Source organism: Poeciliopsis prolifica, unplaced genomic scaffold (genome assembly GCF_027474105.1).
Source record: "Poeciliopsis prolifica strain line A6 unplaced genomic scaffold, Auburn_PproV2 SCAFFOLD026, whole genome shotgun sequence".
In the NCBI taxonomy this organism is placed as follows: domain Eukaryota; kingdom Metazoa; phylum Chordata; class Actinopteri; order Cyprinodontiformes; family Poeciliidae; genus Poeciliopsis; species Poeciliopsis prolifica.
Window position 1 is genome coordinate 5,861,544 of NW_026562401.1, and position 27,216 is coordinate 5,888,759.

The following is a 27,216-nucleotide window of genomic DNA, read 5'->3' on the forward strand; positions in this document are numbered from 1 at the left end:
TTCTGAAATGAGTAAATTAGCAAGTGAAGATTTTTTTGTCTCAGTAAATAATTTTATTATACTTTCATGCTCTACTACAACTTTTAATTCAAGTTGTAAACAAACAAAAAAAATCTCTTGACAGAGACAAACACCGTTACCAATGTTGAGTCATAAAAACTTTATTTTCAAAGACAAAATAAAGTGGAAAAAGTCAATGTTGACAAACAAAAAGAAAGAAAAACAATGAACAGCTGCAGCATTTAAAACCACAGCATCACAGTGGAAAAACCATAATTGCGCCATTCATTCCTCCTGAAGTGCAAAGAAAAGTTGTAAATAGAAAAAATCCTGTATTTCCTCAGTTTGTACCGCATCTTCTTCCTACTTGTAATTAATTAACATATTTTGTTCCCACAGTGAAACCCAAATGAAGTGGCATCAATCCTGATGTTTTTACCACTTTGTGTTTCATCATTAAATGTTTACTGACTGAGAGACTTTAAATAAAGCTACCGATTCACAGCCTCAGACAACTGAATTAGCTTCTTGGTTGAATAAAATTACTTTAAATCTATTTTGGTCAAAAGCATAAATAATCTATAGAGCAATGCCACAATGGAGCTTAAAAAATACAAAATTTTAAAGGTAATACAGTCAAGTGTCTATAAACGGTATTAAAAACAACCTGATTTCAAAGAGGCTTATTGTAGGCTGTTTTTGTTGGAGTTAAACAGATATTAAGTTTAAGTTTAACCCCAGGAAAGATGTGAAAGGTCAGATTATTTGTCTTGAATGGAAAACTATATTTGAGATTCAGATTGGTCTTCTGGTCAGACAAAAATAATGAAACTTCAGTGGTTCATTTCTGAGAAAATGTGTTTTTCCTGCTGAGATTATCAGTATATCACAACAAAAAGAAATTAAAGATCTGAGGTTGCTCAGTGCATCATGACAAGAAAGAAAATAATAAAAACCATACAGCAACTGTATGAAAATTATTATAAATTAATGTTTCCTACAAATAAAATATTTCAAATTCAGCAGACAACTATAAGACCTGAAAATGTTTACCTTTACAGAAAAAAAAAATAATAATTCAAGGCTCAGCTTCAAGTTAAGATGACCAGAGTTTCTTATTTCATGACCTGATAGAAGAAGAGAACAGTGACAACGAGGAACCCGAGAACCCACCAATAGGAATCTGTGGAGAGAAGACACAGAGTACGAACTGTTTTCAAGACAGAAGACAAATGTGCAAAAATATAAAAGCTTTAATCAATGTTATTGAATTAGGTGGACATTTACTAAGTTTGATTCCTTGGAAATATAATCAAGTGACAAAAAAGTAAAGTTTTTATCTTGGAGAGAAGGTTTGTGAGTTTTTTTCTTGCACTAAAACAATCTGAACAGCCTGTCTGAGAAATCTGACAATTGTTTTACACTTCTATTTTTACTTAAAAAATTTTTTATTTCATTCTTAGGTTTACAAGTTAATGAAATCACATGACATTTTGTTCAAACGTTTTTGTTATTTGGCAAAGAAACATACCTGGTTGGGCATTTTCGACTACTATGCTGATGTAGTGTGGCTCGTCCAGAGCTGGATGGGTCACCCTGCAGGTGATCTTGGTTCCTGGAGAAAAACTCGGGAGAATGGTTACATGAGAGGACAGGGTAAACGTCCCGTCCCCGTGCTGCCGATGGCTGCTCAGAGAGCCCTGGTTCGGAAAGAGTTTTGGCTCAGTTTCCGACGGAGGAAGGAAAAACCACTCCATCTGCAAGGCAAGGAGTACAGAGCAGCAAATTATGACCTGTAATCAGGAAACCACTCTTTTTATTGGCTCACTTGGTGTTCTTTGATGAATGAAATGCAACAAATTACTGGATAAAGAGGATTGTGTGTTCTTATTAGATCTGTACCTGAAACTAAAGTTGGTTTTTTTTCTTGATCTATAAAACATTAAATTTCTTGTGGTCAAGAAAAATCTAGATATTTTAAAGAAAGACTTTTGGAAGTGTTTTCATTCTTCAATCATCATCATCATCAATTTGCCAAGTATATGACAAACTTTTAAAGCAATTTTTTGGGACAAAATACTTAAATATTTATTTTGAAGTGGAAAAAAAAACTCGTTAGTGTCATTGAAAGTGCGAGGATTTGTTTTTTTTAATCCACAAACGTTCCGTAATGTTTTATGTAAATTCCGTAAATTCATGATGATGAACACAAGGGGGCGCCAGGCTTCCATCTACGTCTCTAATTGAGGTCAAAACACAACTAATTAGCACCAAGCTTTAAAATCAAAATGCTGTTATTGTATCAACTCTCACTGGAAAAGAAAAAATCTAACCGTAAAAATGTAATGAAAAATGTATTTATTCAGAACTTATATTTTCCCAAAAGTGAAAATATTGCACACCTAAAATAATTTGTCCACAGATTTCAATGTGGAGCATTGTTTGTTTTTCTTTGTTTGGTCACACTGTTTTTCCTGATGCTGGCCTAACCAGTGAAAGGTTAAATTAAGTTGTAGCTTCATCTCTCTGCAGGAGTTTTGTCTAATAATTAGGGATTTATTTGTGAGATTTTTTTATTGTTTTGAGATGGGGGAAAAAAAATAGCAGCTTTGGTGTATAATGTTTTATATCTATCTGAGCTACTTGATAAGACAACACACAACAAAAAATCTTTGAACAGCAAAAAGACAATTAAAACTGAGCTTTTATTATTTTGTTCTAATTTACATTTAATTATTATCGCTCTCATAAAAGGAAACTCCAGGTTTTTTGCAGGTTTTTTCAAAGGGTGCTAATTAAGCAAATTTAATAATTACGTCTAAAAACAGAGCTACTGACCTGAGCGTCTAATGGATAGTATTTAGCACAATGACAGCTCAGTGTTTGTGGAGAATTTTTATTCAGAACCAGCTTCTCCTCCGACAGAGAAACCTGCGGCGGTTCTAGGAAGAAAATCAACAAGAGGGAAAAGTTATAAAATAATCAAAAGATTGACTTCAATGGATGCTTAAAATAACAGTAAGATCAGAATAGAGGAAAAACGTACGAATGATATGGAGCTGAATGACCTGCTGGGCGTGGAAATGACCCAGATTGACGGTGCAGATGTAGGTTCCTTCATCGACGACCTTCAGCTCAGTCAGAGTCATGGAGACGTTTCCCTCACTGAGGAGCAGAGCAGCGTCCACACTGGAGCCGTTCCTCTCACCGTGAACTGAGCGCAGAAAATCAGACACAGATATGACAACTTCATACAAAGTTATCCTATCAATGTTAAATGGACAAACTTGGATCTGCAGATTTAGGCGGAAATAAATGTTTTATTGTAACTCTGAATAACGTTTTTGTCCTCAAAACTCCCAGATCCTTCCTTTGCTGTGTCATTATCAATGTTTTTGTTTTGTTTTTTAGTCTGCAGTAAGACTCAGTATTTGTACAATATTCATTCATTGGCATTATTTTGCATTTCTATTGAAAGTAAAAGCTTTAAGATTAGTTCAATATTATGTTGTGAGTCTAAAGACGTTTCTAGAAGTCTTTTAAAAAATTTTGCCTTTGCGAAGAGTTGTGTGAGGTGATAGTAATAAATATTCAGGTAGATGCAATATATTGCTTCACCACATTAAAAACTGTGTGCATATCAGAAAACCTTTAAGATTTATGAATGATAACATGTTTCCAGAAGCAGTGGACTGATTTCAATGCACAGACCAGCAAGGCAACATGCAGTTAACTACGCCTTCTTGATATAAATTCATTTCTACAACACTCACTGTAAAATCTGTTGCGTAAAACGTCATGTTAATACGACACAGTGAGTTGTCAGCGAGTTACTAGTCTATACTATCTGTGCTCCTATGTATAATATCTAATATATAATAAAATCTCTAAAAAGCATTTGCATAAAAACAAAAAAAAGTATAAAACACAGAGATATTCTTTTTATAAAGTACATTTAAAAAAAAATATAGAATCCTCCATATTTCACAACATTAACTTATCTTCATCTCACCAGTTCTAGTATTTATACAATTTATGATAAAGTTTTTATAAACAAATCCCTCCTGGGGCCTGTTTATTCTTGTTAATACTCACCTACAGTGGCCTCTTCTGTGTCGTCTAGTTTTGTCTTCATTTCAAGAACTTTCCTGCCTCTCCCTCTGTGCTGCAGACGCCATTCCAGGCCCACTTCTGGCGCTAACGGCGTCTCCTCCTGCTTGAAGCCGCAGTTGAGGAGAACATCTCCTCTCAGAGGAGCAGATACAGAATTTATGTCGGAAAACACCAGGAATATTACTGTGACAAAAAAAAGGCAAAGAAAGCAGGAAAAATATTAAGAAGAAGTTTTGTTTTGTTGTTATTAGATGCAGCCCTGAACCTTGTATTTTACCTTTAGTCAGCAGAGTTCCTGACTGGCTGAGAGGTAAACTGAGTTTGCTTTGTGTCAAGGTTGTCTGATCTTTTTCAACTGGTAATGTTTGAAGAATGAGCGATGTGCTGAAGTCAAGCCCCTCCACACTGAGGGAAACCATGAAATATGCTGGATCAGAGCTTTCCTGAAGTCCTCGAGGAGTGTAGCGACTAATTTCACACATCACCTCCTGCTCATTGCAATCTGCATGGAGCAACATGCCTGCATTGGGGATCTCAGGCGATGACACTGGAAGGAAGGAACAAGAAACGTTGAATACAAACTGAGCTGATTTTACAGTGACTGAGGTTGAGATGTGTAGATAATAAACGGACACCTTTGTTCTCAAAGAGGATGAGGTCTGGATCAGGGACTGAGGGCGGGACAAATGGAGTCAGTGTGTCAAGGGATTCATCGGGTCCCACTGGGACGTCTCGAAGGACGAGAGTGGCTGGAGTTCGGGAGAAGAGAGAGCCGCCTCCCATTCCACCCATTCCGACTCCCTCCTCCACCAGAGAGCAGGAAAGAACGACGTCTGCAACCCCATCAGCTGGAAGACAAACATAAAAAAACAACTTTAAAGCTCAGAAGTGTTTCAGCTTTTATGTAGAGTATTATTTGTTAAAATTATCACTACGTCATGACAGATAATTTGTGAAAATATCTAGGTTCTCTCCCAGTACACCCAGTTTTAACTCCAGAAATACACCAGTCAGTCAGAAACAACCAATCAGAGCCCGGAGGAGAGTTTTAGCGCTGTCAATCATGCATATGTACACCCCTTGCGTTTAGCTACACTACAGCTTATTTACCTCGACATGGCCTGCAACAAATGCTAAGGCTAGTTAGCATGGCAGACAAATGGTCTCATTTGTTTCTTCGCCATTAGTACATTTTGCAGCAAATACATGAGTTTGATTGACAGCATAAAGACATTCCTGCTGGTTCTGATTGGTTATTTTTAACTGGGAGAGGTGCATTTATTCAAACACCAATAGTAGCACAAGAAACTCCCGAGGTTGCATGGCTCATATTATATTGCCACAAGATTGTTTCAGTTTTAAATATGAAAAAAAACAACATATTTTTGGAAAAGTTACATACCAAAAATTTCAAACTAAATGTTGCAAAACCATCCCAGTATGACTTCCACTGGAGACCCTCAGGAGTCTTGTGAATGTTGGAGCCTTCAGGTTATGTAAGCTGCAAGGAGGGGCCTAAATGCATGACCCAACTGTTTCACCCTATTGAAATTTTGGGTCATCTCACCATCATCTCAAACATTTTTTGTTCCCTTAGAAATTTTTCTAAACCAGTTTATCTTTGGGACACAACATCCTTGCTACTGGTCCATTAAAACATAAACGATCTACAACGATGCTTAGCCAGATTGTACATGTCGAAGTGAATAACAGGGCCGAAAGTTTTCCAGCAGCAGATTCTCCAAAACATCTCACTGCCTCAGTTGTTCACATTCTTCCCATAATGGGTGTTGGTGCAAAATGTTTGCCAAGATAAGTGACAAACAAGCACCCAGACCAACCGCCTGGGTGTTGGTCCAAAAATTACACTTTTGGACCACTTTTGTGCTCCACATTTATTTTATTTATATATGTATCCTCTCTTTTAACATTTGCAGACTGGAAACAACCCAAACCCTCAAGATCCTTCTGTTTGAACATTTTTTCTGCTTTCAATACATCAACCTGGAGGATAAAATCTTCATTTGATGTCAAGTATACTCCACCCACTAACAGGTGCCAGGAAGAGCTTCACCCGTCTTACTCCCTGATCAGTGTGTCAACAACCTTGTTCTGTTTAGTATGCACATCTGTATTCTAATTCTTTTAACAAGGTTTTTGTTGTCATGATCAATCTCTTTGCTGCGAGATTGATCGCAGCAAAGATTCATTCCGTAATGAATATTGTTTAATTTTGGAAAAATAAACAAATGAGTTTCTTGCAACACATTTAAACAAAAATAGCACCGTCTTAAAGTTGGGTATGTCCAACAAAATGCAAATGACGAGAAGAAAACCTGTGAGCAGATTCAAGAGAAAGTTTTCTGTTTGCTATTTAAAGTCATTTGTTTGAATAAGAATATGTCTTACCATTAACGAACGTCAAAAACCATCCGATAAATATCACTTCAATCATCTTCATGGAGCAGGAGATCCGTGTTTTGTTAAAAATGAAATAAAAGAACAAGTCACAGCACTTTCACTTTTGATTTCAAAAAGCTACGGACGCGTCATAACGATGGTCCCTTCTTTGAACAGCAGAGAGCTTTTTGACTCCCTCTTCGCCCCATCTGCGATATTCATTAACGAGATATTATTACCGGTAATAAAAAGAAAATAGAAATAAAGTCTTTCTGTCGGGGCGGATGTGCGTTCAGACGACCTAACTTGAGCATGCGCAAATGTGAAAACATGGCACCAAAAGTGAAAGTGGACTCAGAGGCTCGACCAATCAGAAACTATCGCAATTAGAGTCATGGGTTACTATGGTAACAGTGTCCACGGGTCGTTCGTGAGTAAAAAGAACTAAACCGATGAAGACCAAATGAACTCAGTGGCGCCCCCTAGACGGAGCCAGAGGAGGAACATCTATGAGTTTGTGTGTATATTTATATTTAGTGTATTTACATACAATTTTTCTCAATTATTTCAGTTTATTTTTCACAACTCCCCCATTGTCCTTGCCTTCCCTGAATTGAACGACTATTGCGAATCTGATCATATCTAATCATTTATCTGTAAGTATTGCAAAGGTACAATGATGTGGTAAATTGTGTTTAACTGTAGTTAAACTAAATAGCAATCACATCTTGACAAGTGATATGCAAATAAGGTATTTGGTGTAGATTTTGCCATGGTAAACAATATTTAGCTGAAATGTTACTCTCATCAAATGTACTTTTTCTGCCTACATCACCAACAGCATTCCTTTTGTTAAGCTACATACATAAATGAAGAAGAAAAAAAAACATGGCGTCATCAGTGCATGTTTAATTTTTCAATACAGAAATCAGTTGTACAAATGTTCAAAACTTTCTCTTTGGTTTAGAGATTTGCTTCAGCAGAAATGAAGTAACATCTGGGAATATCCTGAACATTAATTTAATTTAACTTCATTTTTTTAAGTAGATAGAGCAGAATCTTTTTGTCAGTGTACTTCAAATCACTGCTGGTCTCATGGCTTATGAGCAGTATTTGGTGTTTTGAACACAGTAAAGATGACAAGATTGTTTTTGTTGTGTGATGAATTAAAAAGATTGGCTCTTAGTACGTAAGCAATTTATTTTCTGAAAACAATTGTATCTTGAACAAACATTTCTTACCTCAATACTATGTAAATTTGTGTAAAGATAATAACTTGAATTTTTATGGTTCACAGATTTCAGTTGTCTTAAATTTATTTCACCATAGATTCGTTTTTCTCTGTGTATATAGCTTAAGTTGTTATAGTGCTTCAATGCTTCAATGAAGCTTCAATAACCGAATGCTTTCAATTTTCCTGCATGATCTTGTTAATCCAGTCTACATAGTTTGCCACTTTGGTATAAAATCCATATGTTCCTTTCTGGCCACATTTGATCCCCCAGCTGACAATCCCAGCAGCCCAGAATCGTCCATTTTCAGATTGCAGAGTGAAGCCACTTCCACTGTCACCTTGGCAAGAGTCCTTCCCGCCATCAGGAGTTCCAGCACAGAACATGTTGTTTGTCAGTTTTGGTGTCTGGCTAGTAGGTTTTCCCCTCAAAGAATTACTGCATCTTTCCTGTCCCACCACTGGAATATGTACATACTTCAGCTTATTTGTTAGATAACGCTGGTGATTGCCTTTGTCTGTAATGCCAAAGCCAGATACCAGCCTGAAAAAAAAATGAAGGGTTCACAGAACAAAAGATCAGTTATGTAAAAGAGATTTGATATTTTTGAAATTATGTTGAAAGCCTACTGTTTCTTTACCCGATCATTCCCGTGTCATATGTGTCATCCGCTGATGGCAAACAGAGTGGCATTATTGCTGCTTGGAATGTGATCGGATCTTTAAGTTTTATCAAAGCAATGTCGTGGTCAAAGTTTAAATCGTTTGGATTATTATATTCAGAGTGAACATAAACTGCAGTTGCATTCAGGGACAAATTTTCAGTAATTTGGTTAACATCTGTAATTCCAAGGTAAATCTACAAAAAACATAAAAGAAAAATAGTTTTTCAAAAAACATGTTAGTGGACAAAATCAGAAGATTACACAGTATTACTTACAGATATAGCCTCAGGAGGTGCTACTTGTTCTTTAGTTACAACCACGTGAGCTGCAGTCAAAATCCAGTGATCTGCTATGATCATACCTCCTCCCCTGTTGCTACCTACATTTATTAAAGCTTGCCATGGGATGGTATGATTTGCAGCATCATTTCCTCCAATAATCCTCTGAAAGTGATTTTCAATTTGTTTTGTCGGTCGACCACAAACTGCATAGGATATAAGTTTGTAGTTATAAAGAAAACATAGTGACATCAAGATGTGCTTTGATGTTTTAAAAGACCAAAAGTGATACCTGGTAGGCATGCTGGTCTTAAAATGACATCATGGTTGGATCTCCACTGTCTATCCGCTTCGCAGGTGAGAGAAACTAAAAAGAATAAAATGTTATATAAGCTTTATAAATACTGAGACTTATTGGTTACTGTTTGCATCTGAAAGTTACTAATTTCATGGAGTCCAACAACCCTCACCCATTATTGAAAAATCAAAAATCCAGCTACTTTGCAACAAACATTTTTTTTGTTTTGTTTTGTTTTTTTTTCTTTTGCGGCAAGATAACAGTGTATGTGGCATTTTTCCCTCTTCAACCTTCAAATATAGCTGCGGTCTTTCAAAATCCTGAAAGATTCTGGCTATAATTTACATAACTATTTATAAATATAGGTTGGCTTTGACCTACATGCATGCAAAATGTCTTTCAGGGGGCCTGGCATCGCTGATGCATGGCAGCCTCGCTTCTGTCTGCTGTGTCAGCAATCTATCTTTATCTTACTGAATGTGGAGTGAAGTGCTTTGTGGTTTGTAAAGGGTTGTACAAGCACCGGCTATTTACCATTTTACCAGCCATGGCAGCTTATTGGAAGCATCTAAATCAGTAAGTTACGACTGTATAGTAAAATCTTACCATTATTGCCACCATATGGTGTATAAAATGGTTCATTGCAGTGATACTGAACAACAGAAAGATATTGGTTCTGGAAGCCAGACAGGAAGTTAACTCCCCCATTCAGCAGGGGTTCAGGTTCTCCACAATCAATTACTGTGGCAGAGAAAAAAAAGATTCAACATTTGTCAGCAAAACATTTATTATGGTTATTCACACTTTCATTGTTGGACATGATAGATGAAGCTGACATACTGTGGCATTCAGGCAGTGGGAGATGCCACTCTCCGTTGCTTTGGCACATGGTAGAGAAACTCTTTATCTCCACACCATTCTGACCAAGAAAAAAGTGACACACATTACATTGAAACATTGTGGTGTTTAAAATGTAATTTAAAAGAAGTGCTTAAACTTACCATCATTAGTTTGTATCCTTCATCACAGCGCACAGAAATATAATCTCTGTAGAAGTACTCGGTTAAGGAAGGGGTGACCTTTCCTCTGGCGACTTCACCAGGAGCTGGACATGTCACTCCTAAACACACGAGGAACAAAAATGTGTGATCATTGGCATGTTCGATGTTCAGACGCTCTTAATTTTCTAATTTCCTTTCACCCCCTCACTCTGTGTGCTGTAGTCCAAGCTCCATCCATTGCTTTGTCCCTGATTATCAATATTGTAGTCCAGCTTGACAATGTTTGAGTTTGTGTTTATTAATCCTGGGCTTGTTCCCCCACACAGCTTCTTGGGATTTCTGTCTGGGGTGATCACCTTATAGAAAGAAATGCTCAAAGTTTGCTGTTGCATTTTGGAGTTTTGTTTACATCTATTAATCTTACTACAGCTGGTTAAAGCTGATTCATGTTACCTCCAACCAGTGATGGAGACATTTTGGGCCTTCCTCTGTGTCCACACTCTCAATGTGAAATTTGTCAGAGAAGTTAAGTGAGACAGTGAAGCCGGACTCCACAGAAATGATATACTGACAGGACAAAGCATCTGGCGAGGGGTTCGGATAACCTGGACTCATCAAGTGTCCTTCTAGCTCATCGAATACACCGCCGCCACAGGACACTAGACACAAGAAAAGTCAGTGAAAGGTTTGAGCATAACCACAATGTGGAAGGAAAGTGTTACATGGGATTCATTTGATTGTGTGAAAAGGTATCTTACGCTCTATCATTGTCTCACAGCTTGAAGTCAAAAGGGGAAAAGTTTCAATTTTTCCATTACTTTGAGAAACTGATACAACACTAATTGATTATGGATTTCTCTTTTGATTTTATATCCAAGAGGCAACAGAGTACTGAAAACTGGTTTTAGATTTACCCTTCATGAGCAAATGCTCCATTCTCTGCATTAACCAAACTTACACATGCAGGTGCGTTGGTCTGAGCGTAGCTCATAGCCATGGTGACAAGCACAGAGATATGACCCAAGTGTGTTGAGGCAGATCTGAGAGCAGAGTGGACCTGATCCGTCCTCAGGTTCTGGTGCAGAGCATTCATCTAGGTCTGGTGAAATGAAATTATCCATATTGTAGGTATATATTCGAAATTAAAGATCTATTATTTATCACATGAGAAAATTTCCAAAACACACCTTTTGCTTGGTACTGAGCAGAAAATCCCACATTCTGGTTCCGGTCCGGGTTGTAGTCATCAGACTGGAATATCAGGGTGAGTCTGCTGCCTGGAGACAAAATGGGCTGGTAGCCGGGGTGATGTCCATCTGCAGAGTTCTCATTGCCACAAAACTTTCCAAGCACCTTTTCATCATATAGGACCTGCAAAATAAGATCTGAAATAAGATGAAGAAATACTACCCATAAAACTTTATTTAAAAGTACATAGAAACAATTGCATGTTTAGTTGATTTCATATTTGTTTCCAGAAGTAAATAATAATAATAATAATAATAAAACGGTTGTAGGCTGAATTCTGATTAGAAATAAGTGGCTCGCACCAGTGGTGGTGTGAATCACTATGAATATTTATTGGTTGTATTAGTCTGTGAAGCGAAATAACCAGGAATGCCTCTGCTGCTTGATATTATTGGTTGACTCTTCACAGTTTTCATAAAATTTAGCCTGTTATTTCTCTAGCGTTATACTACTAGGTGATCATGCATAAGTCTGACATTTTTCACAGTTTTGAGTCTGATTCAGCTGTTGACACTTATTTAATGATTAAATACTGTATATTTTGCAAGTTATAGAATAGAGTTTTTACTTGCAGCTAATTTAACATGTTGTTAAATTAGAACTTTTAGAACATTTAGAACATTTCGTCTAATAAGCTAGACGAAAAGTGTTATATTATCCTGGACTTGTAGTCATTTTTCTACCTTTAGTGTTAAGGTACAGTATACAGCTTTCCACTGAATCAATTGAACATCGTCCAGTACAAGGACTACAAAGGGAAATCTATTGGTACATGAGCCCCATCAAGAATTATTTTCACCAGCCACCACTGGTGAAAATAAGAAAAAAAATAATTGAGAAAAAAATAAACATGAAAAAATAAAGATAAATAAGAAAGAGTCTGCAAATCAGAAATTATATTTCCATGATCATATTGGAATCCCAACTCAGAAAATAGTTTGATAACACTGACTTTGACATGCATTAGTTTATTAAACTAATCTTCTACAAGAAAAAAGACTGTTAGGTCCAAACCAGTGTGTTCCTTATAATGTTAAATATTTTGCAAAATGTGAGCAATTATCCTCACATTTTGAGCATAATTCTGAAAGTATTATATTGCTCTGACTGTGATGGAATCGTAGTAGCAGCCTTCAGAGGCCTCAATGTCCAGATGTGTGAAGGTCAGGACGATCTGGAAGCCCTCCGGCACGCTGATGTCCCACTGCTTCTGCAGGTTGGGGGGATAAGGCAGAGGATACTGGGGGGAATGGATCTCCCCGTACATCGGAGGGTCTGAGTCTGGCAGTGGGACACACTCACACACCAACACATGCAGAAACCTGGAGACGTGTACAAACAAGAGGTCCGTCTGTTTAATCAGAGTGTGATGATCTGAGCCACTGGTCCAAAGTCGATTCAAACAGAAAAGTGCAAAACACAGTAACAGAATCAACTAAAGCAGATGATACATTTTATAGCTGAGAATATCTATGGCAATGAGTCAACCATCTACCTGTTATGAAATGGCTTTCAAACATGAGTCATAAATATTTTGAAGTACAGGAAAACAATCAGATATTTGCATTTTAGAGACATTTAGAATCAAGACAAAAAATTTGGACAAAAACAGGTTAATTCAATCATAACTGATTTTTCACAAACATCCTTTAAACTCACCATATGATGAAAGATGTCCATCTAATCTGGAGATTGAATATATCCATGCCAGAATTGTTCTAGCTGTGCACCAGCACAAGTCTGAGATACAAGTGAAACATTAATGTCATAATGGCTCCTGTTTCAACTATTAAGCAACCCACTGCACTAATGCCAGGAATACCCCATGTTTGTCTTGGCAAAAATCAAGTATGGTTGTTTTTTAACAGATAGCATTTTGTAAAAATTGTGATTAGAATTGGATATGGCATTGTAATAATTTATAAATTGTGCTATTTTAGATTATGCTTTGCTATTCTTTAACTGTAATTTATGCATCTTTGGCTCATTCATTAGCTGTCATAAATAATTCCTCCACCAGAGGGAGGTATGGATATTTTTTCAGCATCGCCCCTTTAAAGAACAAGTCAGTAAATGTTTGGTTTTATGTCATAACTCATCCTAATCCTAATCGAAAGTTTTTGTTTTTCAGCTATGGGAGAATACCTCGAATAAGGACACAAAGTACATAAATATTTCATGCAGAAAGAGCCCAAACTGGGACCTTAATACTGCAATACAACGTTGCTAAACTCATTTTAGAAGAAACACACAAACCACAATATGAGGGCATTACAATATTTGATGGTTTAAATGGATGAGGACATTTTTAGCATTGTATAAAAAAACACATAAAAACTCTTTAGAGAACACAATGATCTCCCACTGCTTCTCCAGGTTGACGGGATAGAGCTGAGGACACTGGGAGGAATGGACCTTACCTGAGTCAGGCAGTAAAACACACTTACACATGCAGAAACCTGGAGACAAACAAGACTTCAATCTGTTTATCAGTTTGATGATCTGAGCCACTGGTCCAAAGTCGATTCAAACAGAAAAGAGCAAACACAGCGACTAAATCAATTAAACCAGATGATACAGTTTATACCTAAGTAGATCTATGACATCTATGTCTAATACAGTATGCTTGAGTGAGAAATTATTTAAAGTAGAATAAAATATTCAAAGTAATTGCTTTAATATTAGAGACTTTTATAATTATGTGGGGAAAAATTTATGTTAAAAGCTGTTTTATTCTGTCATAGTTTAGTTTTTTTTAAATCTTCTAAACTCACCATATGATGAAAGATGTCCAACCAGTCTTGGCATTGAATATGTCCATGTCTGAATTGATCCAGTTGTGTACTAACATCATGTAGATACAAGTGAAACATTAATGCCAGAAATGATGGCGTGTTTATCTTGGCAAAAATCCAGTTCATGTTTGACTGTGAACAGCAAAGAAAAAAATATCATAAAGATGATATTTTGCGAATAATATAACTATGTTATACGATTAATAACTGTCATGTTTCATGCTATTTTAGATTATGTTTTTCTGTTCCAATATTGGAGACATATTTGGCTCATTCATCAGCTGTCATAATTAATTTCACCACTAGATGGGGGTGTTTATAATTTTTAGCATAGCCTCGTCAAGGAACAAGTTTGTATATAAAAACACTACGCTAGTAAACATAAGTTTGTTTTTTTATTATTATTTATAATTATGCAAACCAAGATGTTAGATTTGACGCTTCTCTTTTCTAACTACATTTCCCACAATCCCTCTTCACAGAGAACATAAGCATGGTTTCAGTTCACGCTGTGCAGTCCGACCATTTTATTTTTTTATTTGTGACAGGCTGTTCTTTATCACAGGAGTACTTTTTGTTAATGTAATGCACGTTATAGAAGTCTTAATTGTAATGTTAGATCAATGTATGAAGGATCATACCGACGCCTTTTTGATACTTAATTAATTCAAACTTAGTTATTGCCTCCAGTAATTTGATTTTGTCAGTATAATTCAGAAACTATAATTTACAATTCTGGTGATTTTGGCTGAAAATTATTGAGTAACTACAAGAGTAGTTATTCAGTTACTCAGTAGTAACTACTGCTGAATATCAGATTCTCACAGGATGATAACAGTTTGGTTAGTCATATGTACTCTGTGTATAATTGTGTTAGGAAATTAATTTCATACTAAATGGTATAATTTAAACACGTCATGAAACCATACAAACTAGAAAAATAGTATTTTGAATGGAAATAGTTTGTCTGTATATATGTCATTTTCATTTTAATAAAACTTCAGTAAAATTGGAGGATAAAAATCTGGCAGTGTTCAAGTAACTAATGTTTTTTGGGATTCTGCTCCACACTATTATTTTTTTTGTCTGTCTGTGGTGACTGAAAATATTCCAAACAGCTGATTTTTCATTTGAGTGAGCAATAAAAAACTATTGTAGCCTTAAGTAAAATGTAGAATACAAACCTGATGAATGACTTTTAAACATAAACGTGTGATAGAAGATTTTAGCTGGTTTCAACATAATGTGTTTGAAACCTCAGTTTACCTCAGAACCAGAAATCAGCCCCATGCTCAGGCAGCAATAATGAAAAACAGTTAATAATATGTCACTGACAACAACACCATAAATGTAATTGTTTATTGGCACTTACATGGCAAAACTTAAAAACTTATAAAATATGTAATCACATACATTACAAAGCATAATATATTTTATCCATGTAGAAAATATACTCATGATATAGATTTGTGACTATAGGTCATATAAACAATGCTAATGTTTGAATATTTGATTTCAAGAAATTTTAAAAATTGGTTAGTATCAATAATTTGATTACCCCTGATCAATGGTTGTTAATTGTGATTGAGACGAGTGTTATGTTTTGTTTTTCCTAACTCTTTGTTTCATTTTTCTTGATCTCATTAATCCAGCTGACATAATTCTCCACCTTGGTGTAATAACCCTTCTTGTCACCTGTTGCACCACCCTTCCCACAGGGAGAGCCCCATGACACAATGCCAATCAGATAGTGGGGGCCGACGCCTGAAGACAACATGGGTGAAACAAAAGGACCGCCACTGTCTCCCCTGCAACTGTCTGTCCCTTTTCCTCCAGCGCAGAACATGTTGTTAGTAAAAGTCATGGCTTTGTTAGAAAGGCGAGGTGTTTTTCTACACTCAGTGAGGGACATAACGGGAATATCAACGTGTTGTAAGATATTTGATGTACTATTCCATTTCTTATCCTGAAATGAAGCCCCCCAGCCAGACGCTGTGCCTTGTTCTCCCTCCATCACACCTCTATTTACTTCTGGCAAGCAAATAGGCAGGAGGTTTGGGCCAAGCTTCACTTTGGACCTGAATTTTATCAGAGCTATATCATTATTAAAATTTGTTTGACTTGAGGCTCCTCTGTAGCTGGAATGCACTATGACTTTTTCAACTGGAATGGGAGATACATCAGTTCTTGTAGTTCTTGTTCTATCTATCAGTCCACCATAGACTTTAATTAATTCTTTTGAGACGCCGTTCACAACGTGTGCTGCTCTGACGGCCCACTGATCGCTTATCAGCGATGCTGCTCCGGAATTTGGCTCTGTTATGAGAAGCTGCCATGGTATTTCTCCCAGCATTGCCGCCTTTCCTCCCAAAATTCTGCCTGTGCTTGACGTTTCTGGCATTCCACACACTGAAATGCACAAAAGTCATCAGTAAAGCAAATTAAGTTATTTAGTTCAGATGATACAGCTTATACCTAAGTAGATCTATGACATCTATGTCTAATACAGTATGCTTTAGTGAGAAATTATTTAAAGTAGAATAAAATATTCAAAGTAATTGCTTTAATATTAGAGACTTTTATAATTATGTGGGAAAAATTTATGTTAAAAGCTGTTTTATTCTGTCATAGTTTAGTTTTTTTAAAATCTTCTAAACTCACCATATGATGAAAGATGTCCAACCAGTCTTGGCATTGAATATGTCCATGTCTGAATTGATCCAGTTGTGTACTAACATCATGTAGATACAAGTGAAACATTAATGCCAGAAATGATGGCGTGTTTATCTTGGCAAAAATCCAGTTCATGTTTGACTGTGAACAGCAAAGAAAAAATATCATAAAGATGATATTTTGTGAATAATATAACTATGTTATACGATTAATAACTGTCATGTTTCATGCTATTTTAGATTATGTTTTTCTGTTCCAATATTGGAGACATATTTGGCTCATTCATCAGCTGTCATAATTAATTTCACCACTAGATGGGGGTGTTTATAATTTTTAGCATAGCCTCGTCAAGGAACAAGTTTGTATATAAAAACACTACGCTAGTAAACATAAGTTTTTTGTTATTATTATGTATAATAATGCAAACCAAGATGTTAGATTTGACGCTTCTCTTTTCTAACTACATTTCCCACAATCCCTCTTCTCAGAGAACATAAGCATGGTTTCAGTTCACGCTGTGCAGTCCGACCATTTTATTTTTTTATTTGTGGCTGTTCATTATCACAGGAGTACTTTGTTAATGTAATGCACGTTATAGAAGTCTTAATTGTAATGTTAGATCAATGTATGAAGGATCATACCGACGCCTTTTTGATACTTAATTAATTCAAACTTAGTTATTGCCTCCAGTAATTTGATTTTGTCAGTATAATTCAGAAACTATAATTTACAATTCTGGTGATTTTGGCTGAAAATTATTGAGTAACTACAAGAGTAGTTATTCAGTTACTCAGTAGTAACTACTGCTGAATATCAGATTCTCACAGGATGATAACAGTTTGGTTAGTCATATGTACTCTGTGTATAATTGTGTTAGGAAATTAATTTCATACTAAATGGTATAATTTAAACACGTCATTGAAACCATACAAACTAGAAAAATAGTATTTTGAATGGAATAGTTATGTTGTCTGTATATATGTCATTTTCATTTTTAATAAACTTCAGTAAAATTGGAGGATAAAAATCTGGCAGTGTTCAAGTAACTAATGTTTTTTGGGATTCTGCTCCACACTATTATTTTTTTTGTCTGTCTGTGGTGACTGAAAATATTCCAAACAGCTGATTTTTCATTTGAGTGAGCAATAAAAAACTATTGTAGCCTTAAGTAAAATGTAGAATACAAACCTGATGAATGACTTTTAAACATAAACGGTGTGGCAGAAGATTTTAGCTGGTTTCAACATAATGTGTTTGAAACCTCAGTTTACCTCAGAACCAGAAATCAGCCCCATGCTCAGGCAGCAATAATGAAAACAGTTAATAATATGTCACTGACAACAACACCATAAATGTAATTGTTTATTGGCACTTACATGGCAAAACTTAAAAACTTTATAAAATATGTAACTCTCACATACATTACAAAGCATCATAATAAATTTATCCATGTGGAAAATATACTCATGATATAGATTTGTGACTATAGGTCATATAAACAATGCTAATGTTTGAATATTTGATTTCAAGAAATTTTAAAAATTGGTTAGTATCAATAATTTGATTACCCCTGATCAATGGTTGTTAATTGTGATTGAGACGAGTGTTATGTTTTGTTTTTCCTAACTCTTTGTTTCATTTTTCTTGATCTCATTAATCCAGCTGACATAATTCTCCACCTTGGTGTAATAACCCTTCTTGTCACCTGTTGCACCATATCTCCCACAGGGAGAGCCCCACGACACAATGCCAATCAGATAGTGGGGGCCGACGCCTGAAGACAACATGGGTGAAACAAAAGGACCGCCACTGTCTCCCCTGCAACTGTCTGTCCCTTTTCCTCCAGCGCAGAACATGTTGTTAGTAAAAGTCATGGCTTTGTTAGAAAGGCGAGGTGTGTTCCTACACTCAGTGAGGGACATAACGGGAATATCAACGTGTTGTAAGATATCTGTTGTACGATGCCACTTATTATCTTGAAATGAAGCCCCCCAGCCAGACGCTGTGCCTTGTTCTCCCTCCATCACACCTCTGTTTACTTCTGGCAAGCAAATAGGCAGGAGGTTTGGGCCAAGCTTCACTTTGGACCTGAATTTTATCAGAGCTATATCATTATTATAATTTGTTTGAATTAAGGCTTCTCGGTAGCTGGAATGCACTATGACTTTTTCAACTGGAATGGGAGATACATCAGTTCTTGTTGTATCTATCAGTCCACCGTAGAGTTTAATTGATTCTTTTGCGACGCCGTTCACAACGTGTGCTGCTGTGACGGCCCACTGATCGCTTATCAGCGATGCTGCTCCGAAATTTGGCTCTGTTATGAGAAGCTGCCATGGTATTTCTCCCAGCATTGCCGCCTTTCCTCCCAAAATTCTGCCTGTGCTTGACGTTTCTGGCATTCCACACACTGAAATGCACAAAAGTCATCAGTAAAGCAAATTAAGTCATTTAGTTCAGAAGTAGTTAAGCAGGCATTCTCCTACCTTCATTGCATTTTGGCATCAAGGTCCACTCGCCATCGGCCTTACAAGTGCTTGTATCTGAAAGGTATAAGGAACCACATTGTTTAAAAACAAGCAACACCAGATATACCACAGTGTGGGAGACTCGCATAATCACCATGTCCTTCCAGCGTGTAGAAGTTTGAAGTGCAGTAAAACTGGATCTGGCTGCCATACTTTGTGTTTTGATCCTCTGGATTCACCAGCTGAAGGATGCTGTCATGTCCAAGATTCGGCCGACCACAATCCACAACTAGAGCGGGAAACAAAAATCACCACGCAGAGAGGCAGGACGTTTAAAATGAGTAAGAAAAGATTCAGGAGAAACACAGATTGGTTTTAGTCCCACTCACTTTCACAGGCGTACAGGGGAGCCCATACACCGTTACTCTGGCAGGTTGTGCTATACTGTCTCGATAGATTGCCAGGGGCCTGTTTCACAAAACGAGAACTTAACAAATATTGTCTGGGGATATTCTAACTGTTTTAGGGTAATTTTGATCTGCTGAATCCAAAAAATCACATTGGTTCAACTTTCTGAAGATACTTATAAGATTAGGAAGCTGGGATACAGTGAAGATGGCTGATTACTGCTGGACTCTGAAGAGAGACACACCTGCTGCTGAGCATAAGAGGCGTTCGAAGAAACTGAAGTCCACGCACTATGAAGACTTAATGTTCAATTTACCTTATCAGTGTTTGTTACTCAATTTACAGAAATGCAAGCTTGGATCTTTTAATTAATACACTCTGTTAATAATTGTTTTTTTCCTAAAACCTTTTTTGGTTTTAGGAGAAATTTTAATGGAAATGAATCGATAGACTTACAATAATGTCATCAATTTAGTCAGAAGATCAGATTAGATTAAAAACCTGACTTGATTGAGAAAAATGGATATTATTTTGGGATTCAGTGCAAAACAGTCCTAATTCAGTTGAAAAAACACAGAGAACTTCCAAAAAATATTCTTTTGTAACCAGGTGTTATTTGAGGACTCACTGAATCCACAACATAGCCAAGATCACAAGTTACGGTCGCTGATTCTCCCCGATGATATTCTTGTTTCAGAAGAGTCATGTTTGAGTTTGAGGTCAGAGGTCGACAGACCTTATCTGCAGGGAAGAGCAGTGATTTTAGATATACTAAGGAGCCTTTTGGGAGGAACTGTATTAAAAAGGAGCTGCATTACCTCTTGTTCTGAAGTGGAGATTGAAGCCCTTGTTAGTCCCAGACCCGTCAGAGATAAAATGGATTTGGACGTGACTCGAGTGAGTGAGAAGAGGAGGAGGTGGGGGTTTGTTACCACAGAATGGACCCAAAGTCTCAGAGTGAGTCTCAATCTGTCAAGCACATCAACACAGTGCATGTCTTAAAATGTAACATTCTCAAACACCTGATAAAGCATGCAGATACACAGTACTACTATTAAATCTTAAAACATTGTAAACGTCACAAATATGTTTTCAGTGAGAAAACAAAACACTTCTTGCAGCTGAATCTTTGCAGCAGTTTTGCACTCTGTTCACTTGAACAAGCTTTGTTTGGGTTCAGAGGTAGGAGCATTAAAGTTGCACCGCTGAATACTGCAACATCATTGACCTCAAATCAGCAACCTCACGAGTCTAAAGTGAACCATGTGCTAGAATCCCTCAAGTCTGCTGCTGCTGTGCTGTTGCTGCCGCTGCTGCTGCTGCTGCCGCTGCCGCTGCCGCTGCTGCCGCTGCTGCTGCTGCTGCTGCTTAGGAACCTGAACTTCGTGTCTGTATAACAAATCCCTTTAAATCTGGACTTTGGTCTGACTTTCACGATTTTGTAAGGTACACATAGGGTGACCTGATGGTATCTGAAAATGCGGTTGTCTGTGTAAAACACAGAGGCGTGGGTGTGATGCTGTGCGGGTCGTTGATGGTAAATAGTTTTTTTTTTCAGACTCCAACACCTAACCAGCATGGTAACCACAATATCCTTAAATGACACATCATTTCAAGCTACTTCGGAGGAAATTGACCACTGTAAGATGTGAGTTTTACTCTACAATGAAGCACAAGCAAATGTTAGTGTCATAATAAAGGTATAAAACATATTTTATATTCTTTACATTTTATTTGCTTGCTTCTTTACCATAGAGAGTTTCATAATTTAATAAGTTATTAGTAGTTAAAGTCTATTTTATTGTATTTGTGGATTTTCCCGTGGAACCTTTTTTGCACATACAAATCTAAAATATTAAAGAGAAAATGAAGCTTGGGAAAGTGAGATACCTATTGCTTCACACACTGTTTACAAGCAGCATCTTCATCGGTGCAGTCACATGATAGTGAGGCCAATTTAAATTTTTAGTGATGTCCAAATCTGCGAGTTAACAGTGATAGAATAATAAAAATCTAAATCTATAAGAGTGAAACTAGTTTAAAAAAAAAAAAGAAGTCAAACCCCGGTGCATCAAACAGGATGTCGTCTGGTTGATTAATCCAAGTTTTCAACACTTCAGTCTCAACTTCCTCTTTTTTTATTTTTACTGTGCAGGGAGTATCGCTTCAATAAATAAATTTAAAAAAAAAAACACCTTCCTGGAGGTTTTGAGAACTGTGACTCGACTCTCACCCTCAGCTCATCCATGCAGTCTCCCTCAGGGCTTTGCTCCACATCAAAACCCTCGGAGAAGTGCAGCTCCAGCTGAAGGTGGTCCTCCACAGACAGGGTGTATTTACAGTTGGCATTTTCTGCATACTCTCCAGGCCAGAAAGGACTGGATATCTGGCCTCTTTTCAGCCCTGACAGGTTCTCACCACAGTCCCCTGTATTTAGGATGACACAAGCTCATTGCCAACCTGCTCATCGCTTTGCCAGAGAGATTAAACCTGACTAAGATCAGCCTCCATTTCTTCCAGACCTTCCACTTCTGCTTCTCCTATTTCCAGTTCTCACTTCGTGTTTCGCTTTTGTCCTCCTCCCTTTGTCATGTTAGACATTGACGTTGGACAAGGACACCTCTTACCCGCACAAGTGTGTTTGTCCTCGTCCAGGTGGTAACCATGACGACAGGAGCAGCGGTAGCCTCCGATGAAGTTATGGCAAAAATGAGTGCATTTGTTGATTTCCTCATCCTCACACTCATTAAAGTCTGCAAAGTAAAAAAAAAAAGACCCTGAACATCTTTAAGATATGTTCGTTAAAGTATTTACTAAATATTTATATTAAACATTTATTTTGATCGTCTGACTGAGACAAACATGTTCTGGAATTTTATGTAATGTCTGTCCTTTGTGCTCCAACTATTAGATTTAGGTGGAAAACAGACTGAAGTGGAAAGGCCCCAGAATTTATTTCTCTTTTTGTCTCCGATTCGATAACAATAAAGTCACCACTTTATGCTTCCTACTTTGTCTTAAAGCCTGGAAAGTTATAAAAATGTACTTGTAGCGTATGGGCAAATATTTCCAGGCTTAATTTATCCTCCAATAACATAAAATATAAAAAAAGAGAACTTCTAGAAATTCAGTTTTTTTCATTCAGCAAAATTTCTACTATATTAAAAATTTCTCTGGATTGTCAAGGTCAAACAATAGTGGGACAAATTTTTCTTTTTATTTAAGTAAATTTATTTAAAATGTACTTTTTCTCATGAGGTGTGGTTGGTTTGGATTTATTTTTCAAAGTAAATAAAATAAGAATTTGGTAGCTAATTTGTCTATTTATTCAGGTTATCTTTGGCTGATGTTAAAATCTGTTTTATAAACAGAAACATTCTAATTTAGCAAATTAGAAAATTGATTCGAATGAGGCATATTTTTGTTTTGAGGCATTTACATGATGAAAATGAAAAGGTAGAGTACACATGAACTAATTTACATGTACAACGAAACTGTTTCCAGTTCAGTTTTGGCAGCAGTTACTCGTTGTCTGAAAATAAACCTGACCTTTATCTGAAGTGCATTAGGTCACCTGAGCTGGACACGAAACAAGCTAAAAACATTTGCTGAACGTGGAAGTACGGATTGTTTCTCGTTCTCACCCTGAAGCGTATAAAACCCTCTGAAGCCAGTGTGTCTCTTGGTGTTGGAGTAATCGGAGTGAAACAGAAGAGTGAGGCAGCCGCCAGGGGAGGAGAACAGCAGTGGATTCACCGTCTCATGAAGCTCCTCATAGTCTCTTTCCCCACACAGAAGAGCTATCAGGTTCCCATTTGATGAGATCTGGGTGCAAACACGACAGACAAGATATTTTTATCAACTTATTCACAGCAGTTTTCTGCAGTAAGAGATGAAGGCGTCATTAAGCCTGACCTTCACAGCATCATTTTCACAGTCTTGGCTGTTCTCCAGGTCCAGGTGGATCAGTCTGATGGAGACGGTTTGACCTTTGGGCGCGCACCTGGTCCAGTTTAAACTGGTGTGAGGCAAATACCCCTTGGGATACCCAGGAGACTCCACCCATCCCAACAGCGTGGAATATGAGGAGCAGGGCAGCAGAAGAAGAAAGAGACTGAAAGAATGTGCAAATATTGCAAAGGAAATATCTTAATTACAAAATCTTAGATCATAAAAAATTAAAATGATAATATCCCAAACCATGAGTTTCAGGGAAAGTTTGGTAAACTTTCTTTGCCGAAGAACATGTTTTTCTGTGAAATGTAACTCCAGATTAATCACAGACAATTTGAACATTTATGAATTTTTCCATGTAAGTAATAAAACAATTAATCGCATAATAAATTGAAACAAGCTCAATTATTTTCACTTGCATCATAAATATTTTTTCTCTTTTCTTTCCCTTATCTTACGAAAACCTGGATGACTGAAGTCTTCAGTCTGATGCTTTGGTCTCAACTAGCCTTTTTGTTTGTTGTTTGTTTGTTTACAGAGATTTAGTTGATTTTATTTATTGTTTCTGTTGTCATATTTAAAATATCTTCCAGTTCTGGTGTTAAATGTTCATTGGAATTGTAAATTTATTGCTCTTTGTGAATGTGTATCTTTGCACTATTATGCCATTACCGTCAAATTCCTTGAAAATGGTCTCAAAAAAACAATATGATCGTTTATCACAATAACTTGTAGGACAATTTATCATACTGAAAAATGCATTATTGCGACAGGCCTAAGCAAATGTTTTAAAGAAAATGCAGGTCTGGAAACTAGAATAACTGCTTGACAAGTTATTGGCTTGTGCTCACAAACCAGCCAATCCAGGAGCTGCATTTATTTCCCTTGATGCTGATTGGTTGTTTCCCAGGAGGAAGACTGTAAATGTTAGCTTTTACAGTAGAGCTGAGACAGTTTCCATTGTGCATATTAATGTAAATTTGGTGTTTTAACTCTTTAAGTCTTCTTCTAACTAAGTATCTGCAGATTTTAAATAACAATAGCCAGCTGTGGTTCATATGAACAATAAAATTATTATTTTATTGTTCAAAAGTCTTGAACAATAAGACTTTTGCTTCCAAAATGTTACCAATCAATATTTCTGATTATTTTATGGTTCTTTTCCTGTGTTTATGCTTCAGTACATTAGAGCAAGGAATCATTCAGACACAGAGATTTCTAAACTGAAGGGATGAACAAAGGTCGAGTCTTCACGTAACACACAACTTGTAAATTTATGAATTTAGACATTTTTCTAATTTCTTAAGCTGAAACGTTAACGGATATCAATGATAACTTAGCACATAAAATTGTATTTTTGCCTCCAGCGAGATGATTTAAGCTCCTTCCTCTGTTATCTTTCATTAATAATTCACTGTTCAACATGTTTAGCAATGTTAGCAGGCAGGAATAATGGCTCTATTATGTTCTTTCATACATGTATGCAAATTTTCAAGATAAAACTCACCTCTTTAAAGAACTAAATTAGTGTTCAGTGGGTCTACTGTGTAAAGTTAATGGGAGAGGCTAAAAAAAAAATTGCACAATAGTATCTGTTGCAAAATGCTGACATCTGGTAATTATTTGATACCGTTGCATTTTTCCACGCAGAACTGTGGATCGGTATCAAACTGCAGGACTTTTCGTCTTTGCTTTAAATTTGATCTGTGGAGCATTTCAAGAGGAACCATGCTGAATGTCATGTTGACATGCCAGTTACAAAGAAAAAATTAATTTCAGGAAGTGCTCAACCGAAGGTTTGCAGCAAACACCACAGAGGTTGAAAACACACGTTGTGAGGAAAAAGAAGAACTACGTATCTGGAGAGACTTTGTGTTGCCAACTCAATATCAATAAAACCCAGAACGGAAGAGCTGCTATCACCATTTAGTTATCTATAAATTAATGCAAATGCAATGAAAAGTTGACAACAGGTGAGAGGAACAGTCACTTTCATGATGAATCACTTTCCCTTATGCAGGAAAGAAGGTTCAGACGAACAGTTTTATGATCCACGATGCTACGTTTACTTCTACAGTGTATCTATCATTTCTGGCATCTTTAAAGAAAATAACACTCAGATTCAGGCAACTAAAACGGCTACATTTTGGAAGAAATGCTACAACAGTAGCTAAAAAATTGTCAACTAAGTATTAGCAAAAGTTTTATTAGGACTCTATTTGTCACTGCCAAAAACTGCAAATCAAGTGACAGAAGAGAACTTTTGATGAACATTTTTATTACTTTTGCATATTCTGACAGAAAAACACAGAAAGACGCACAACAAAATACACAATTAAAGTGCTGATTACCACATGTTAAACTATTTGCATTTATAAAAATGTAAAAATCCCACCTTAATCTGAACATGGCAGCACAATCCTCAGATGAACCGTCTGTATTCCTCCTTCCTTTTTTCCCCTCATTAATTTACTCTCTGTTCTCATCCCCCTCCTTTCCCCTTGCCTCCCCTCTTCCTCTCTCGGTTATAAGTTGCACCGGTAAGCATTTATGAATCTATTTAAGTACAGCTGTGTTTGTAAAGTGATGTGAAAGCACAACCCCCCTCAAATTTCCTCTTATATCTTTACAAAAACAAAAAAGTACTTCTATTTTCAAGCATGAATTTTATCTATTCAGATCTTTAAATTGCAAATTAACTTTGAACTGAGCTCAATTTCACCAAACGAGCTCTGGCCTCGTTGCCACGAAACATATAAAGTCTAGAAATAATTTAAGTAGAACCTTTCTGGCAACATGAAGGGGCTAAAAGACCAAAAAAAGCAACACATTGTGCCATCATCTAAGAAATAAAGTCAACAGTTGTAAAAAAAACAAAAAAAAACATGCATGTACATACATGTACACGCGTACGCAGTCTTGCACTGCAGTCAACAATGCAGAGTGGCAAACATGAAGATTGAAGATCAGAAAGATTAGAGAGCTCAACAGCAAATTTATTTAAAAAAACAACAAAAAAAAAAACAAAGCAATGGACGTTTCAATAAGACCAAGGTAGTATGTACATATTGGAACAGTGAATTATTCTTATACCAAAGCACAACTAGCTAGTTAATATTTCTAAATTAACATTTAAAACAAAATCACTTCTTTGAAACCTGAAAAACTAAACTTAAAATTCAAGCACAGTGACTAATTGTGAATAATTGGTGCTTTTTATGATTATTAATCTGAATAAAAAAGTCTTCTTAAATCTTGTAAATCTATGCATAGCTATTGTTTTTACAAAAGAGGAAGACAAGATTGAATTGTTTAAAAGTGTTTGTGTGTTCGGTTCAGTATTATGATGGGACAGGATGAAAACTGCATTGTGGAAGAGTCCCAAAGGTAAAACTACAGCTGACAAAACAACAGCACAAAAGGACCATCTGACAAGAAAACAACTGATGATCCTCAGGGCCGTTTGAGGGAAGAAACCAAGGAGGAACCATTGTGCAGATTGGGTTGGATTGTGCAGAAGGACAATGATGCAAATCTGCAAACCAGCAGGTTTACCTCCCGAAGGCAAAATTAATATTTTGGACTGGCCTAGTCAAAGTTTGAACTTTAGCATCTTAATTGTGGCTAAATTAGAAAAAATCTACAAAGAAGATTTGGCTGAAGTTCTTCAACAGCGACGTAAAA

At 36.6% G+C, this 27,216-nt stretch overlaps 2 protein-coding genes across 2 annotated transcripts; both read right to left on the bottom strand.

Moving 5' to 3' along the window:
- Positions 1-151: 151 nt before the first annotated feature.
- tapbpl (TAP binding protein like) lies at positions 152-6,893 on the bottom strand. The gene is made up of 8 exons (XM_055047603.1): positions 6,523-6,893; positions 4,749-4,961; positions 4,391-4,660; positions 4,096-4,296; positions 3,047-3,214; positions 2,839-2,942; positions 1,532-1,757; positions 152-1,183 (listed from the first exon to the last, which is right to left on the bottom strand). Exons 1-8 carry the CDS (start codon positions 6,572-6,574, stop codon positions 1,116-1,118), a joined length of 1,302 nt encoding a protein of 433 aa, XP_054903578.1. The 5' UTR covers positions 6,575-6,893; the 3' UTR covers positions 152-1,115.
- A 509-nt stretch (positions 6,894-7,402) lies between these two features.
- On the bottom strand, positions 7,403-26,016 carry LOC129371499 (uncharacterized). The gene is made up of 25 exons (XM_055048100.1): positions 25,928-26,016; positions 23,494-23,692; positions 23,223-23,403; positions 22,206-22,331; positions 21,812-22,005; positions 20,397-20,547; positions 20,207-20,319; positions 19,560-19,638; positions 19,325-19,459; positions 19,189-19,245; positions 18,327-19,112; positions 15,647-15,793; positions 13,600-13,654; positions 12,343-12,556; positions 11,174-11,357; positions 10,945-11,085; positions 10,440-10,645; positions 10,195-10,342; positions 9,987-10,105; positions 9,826-9,904; positions 9,592-9,726; positions 8,980-9,054; positions 8,685-8,893; positions 8,386-8,603; positions 7,403-8,288 (listed from the first exon to the last, which is right to left on the bottom strand). Exons 1-25 carry the CDS (start codon positions 25,939-25,941, stop codon positions 7,922-7,924), a joined length of 4,332 nt encoding a protein of 1,443 aa, XP_054904075.1. The 5' UTR covers positions 25,942-26,016; the 3' UTR covers positions 7,403-7,921.
- Positions 26,017-27,216: the final 1,200 nt, after the last annotated feature.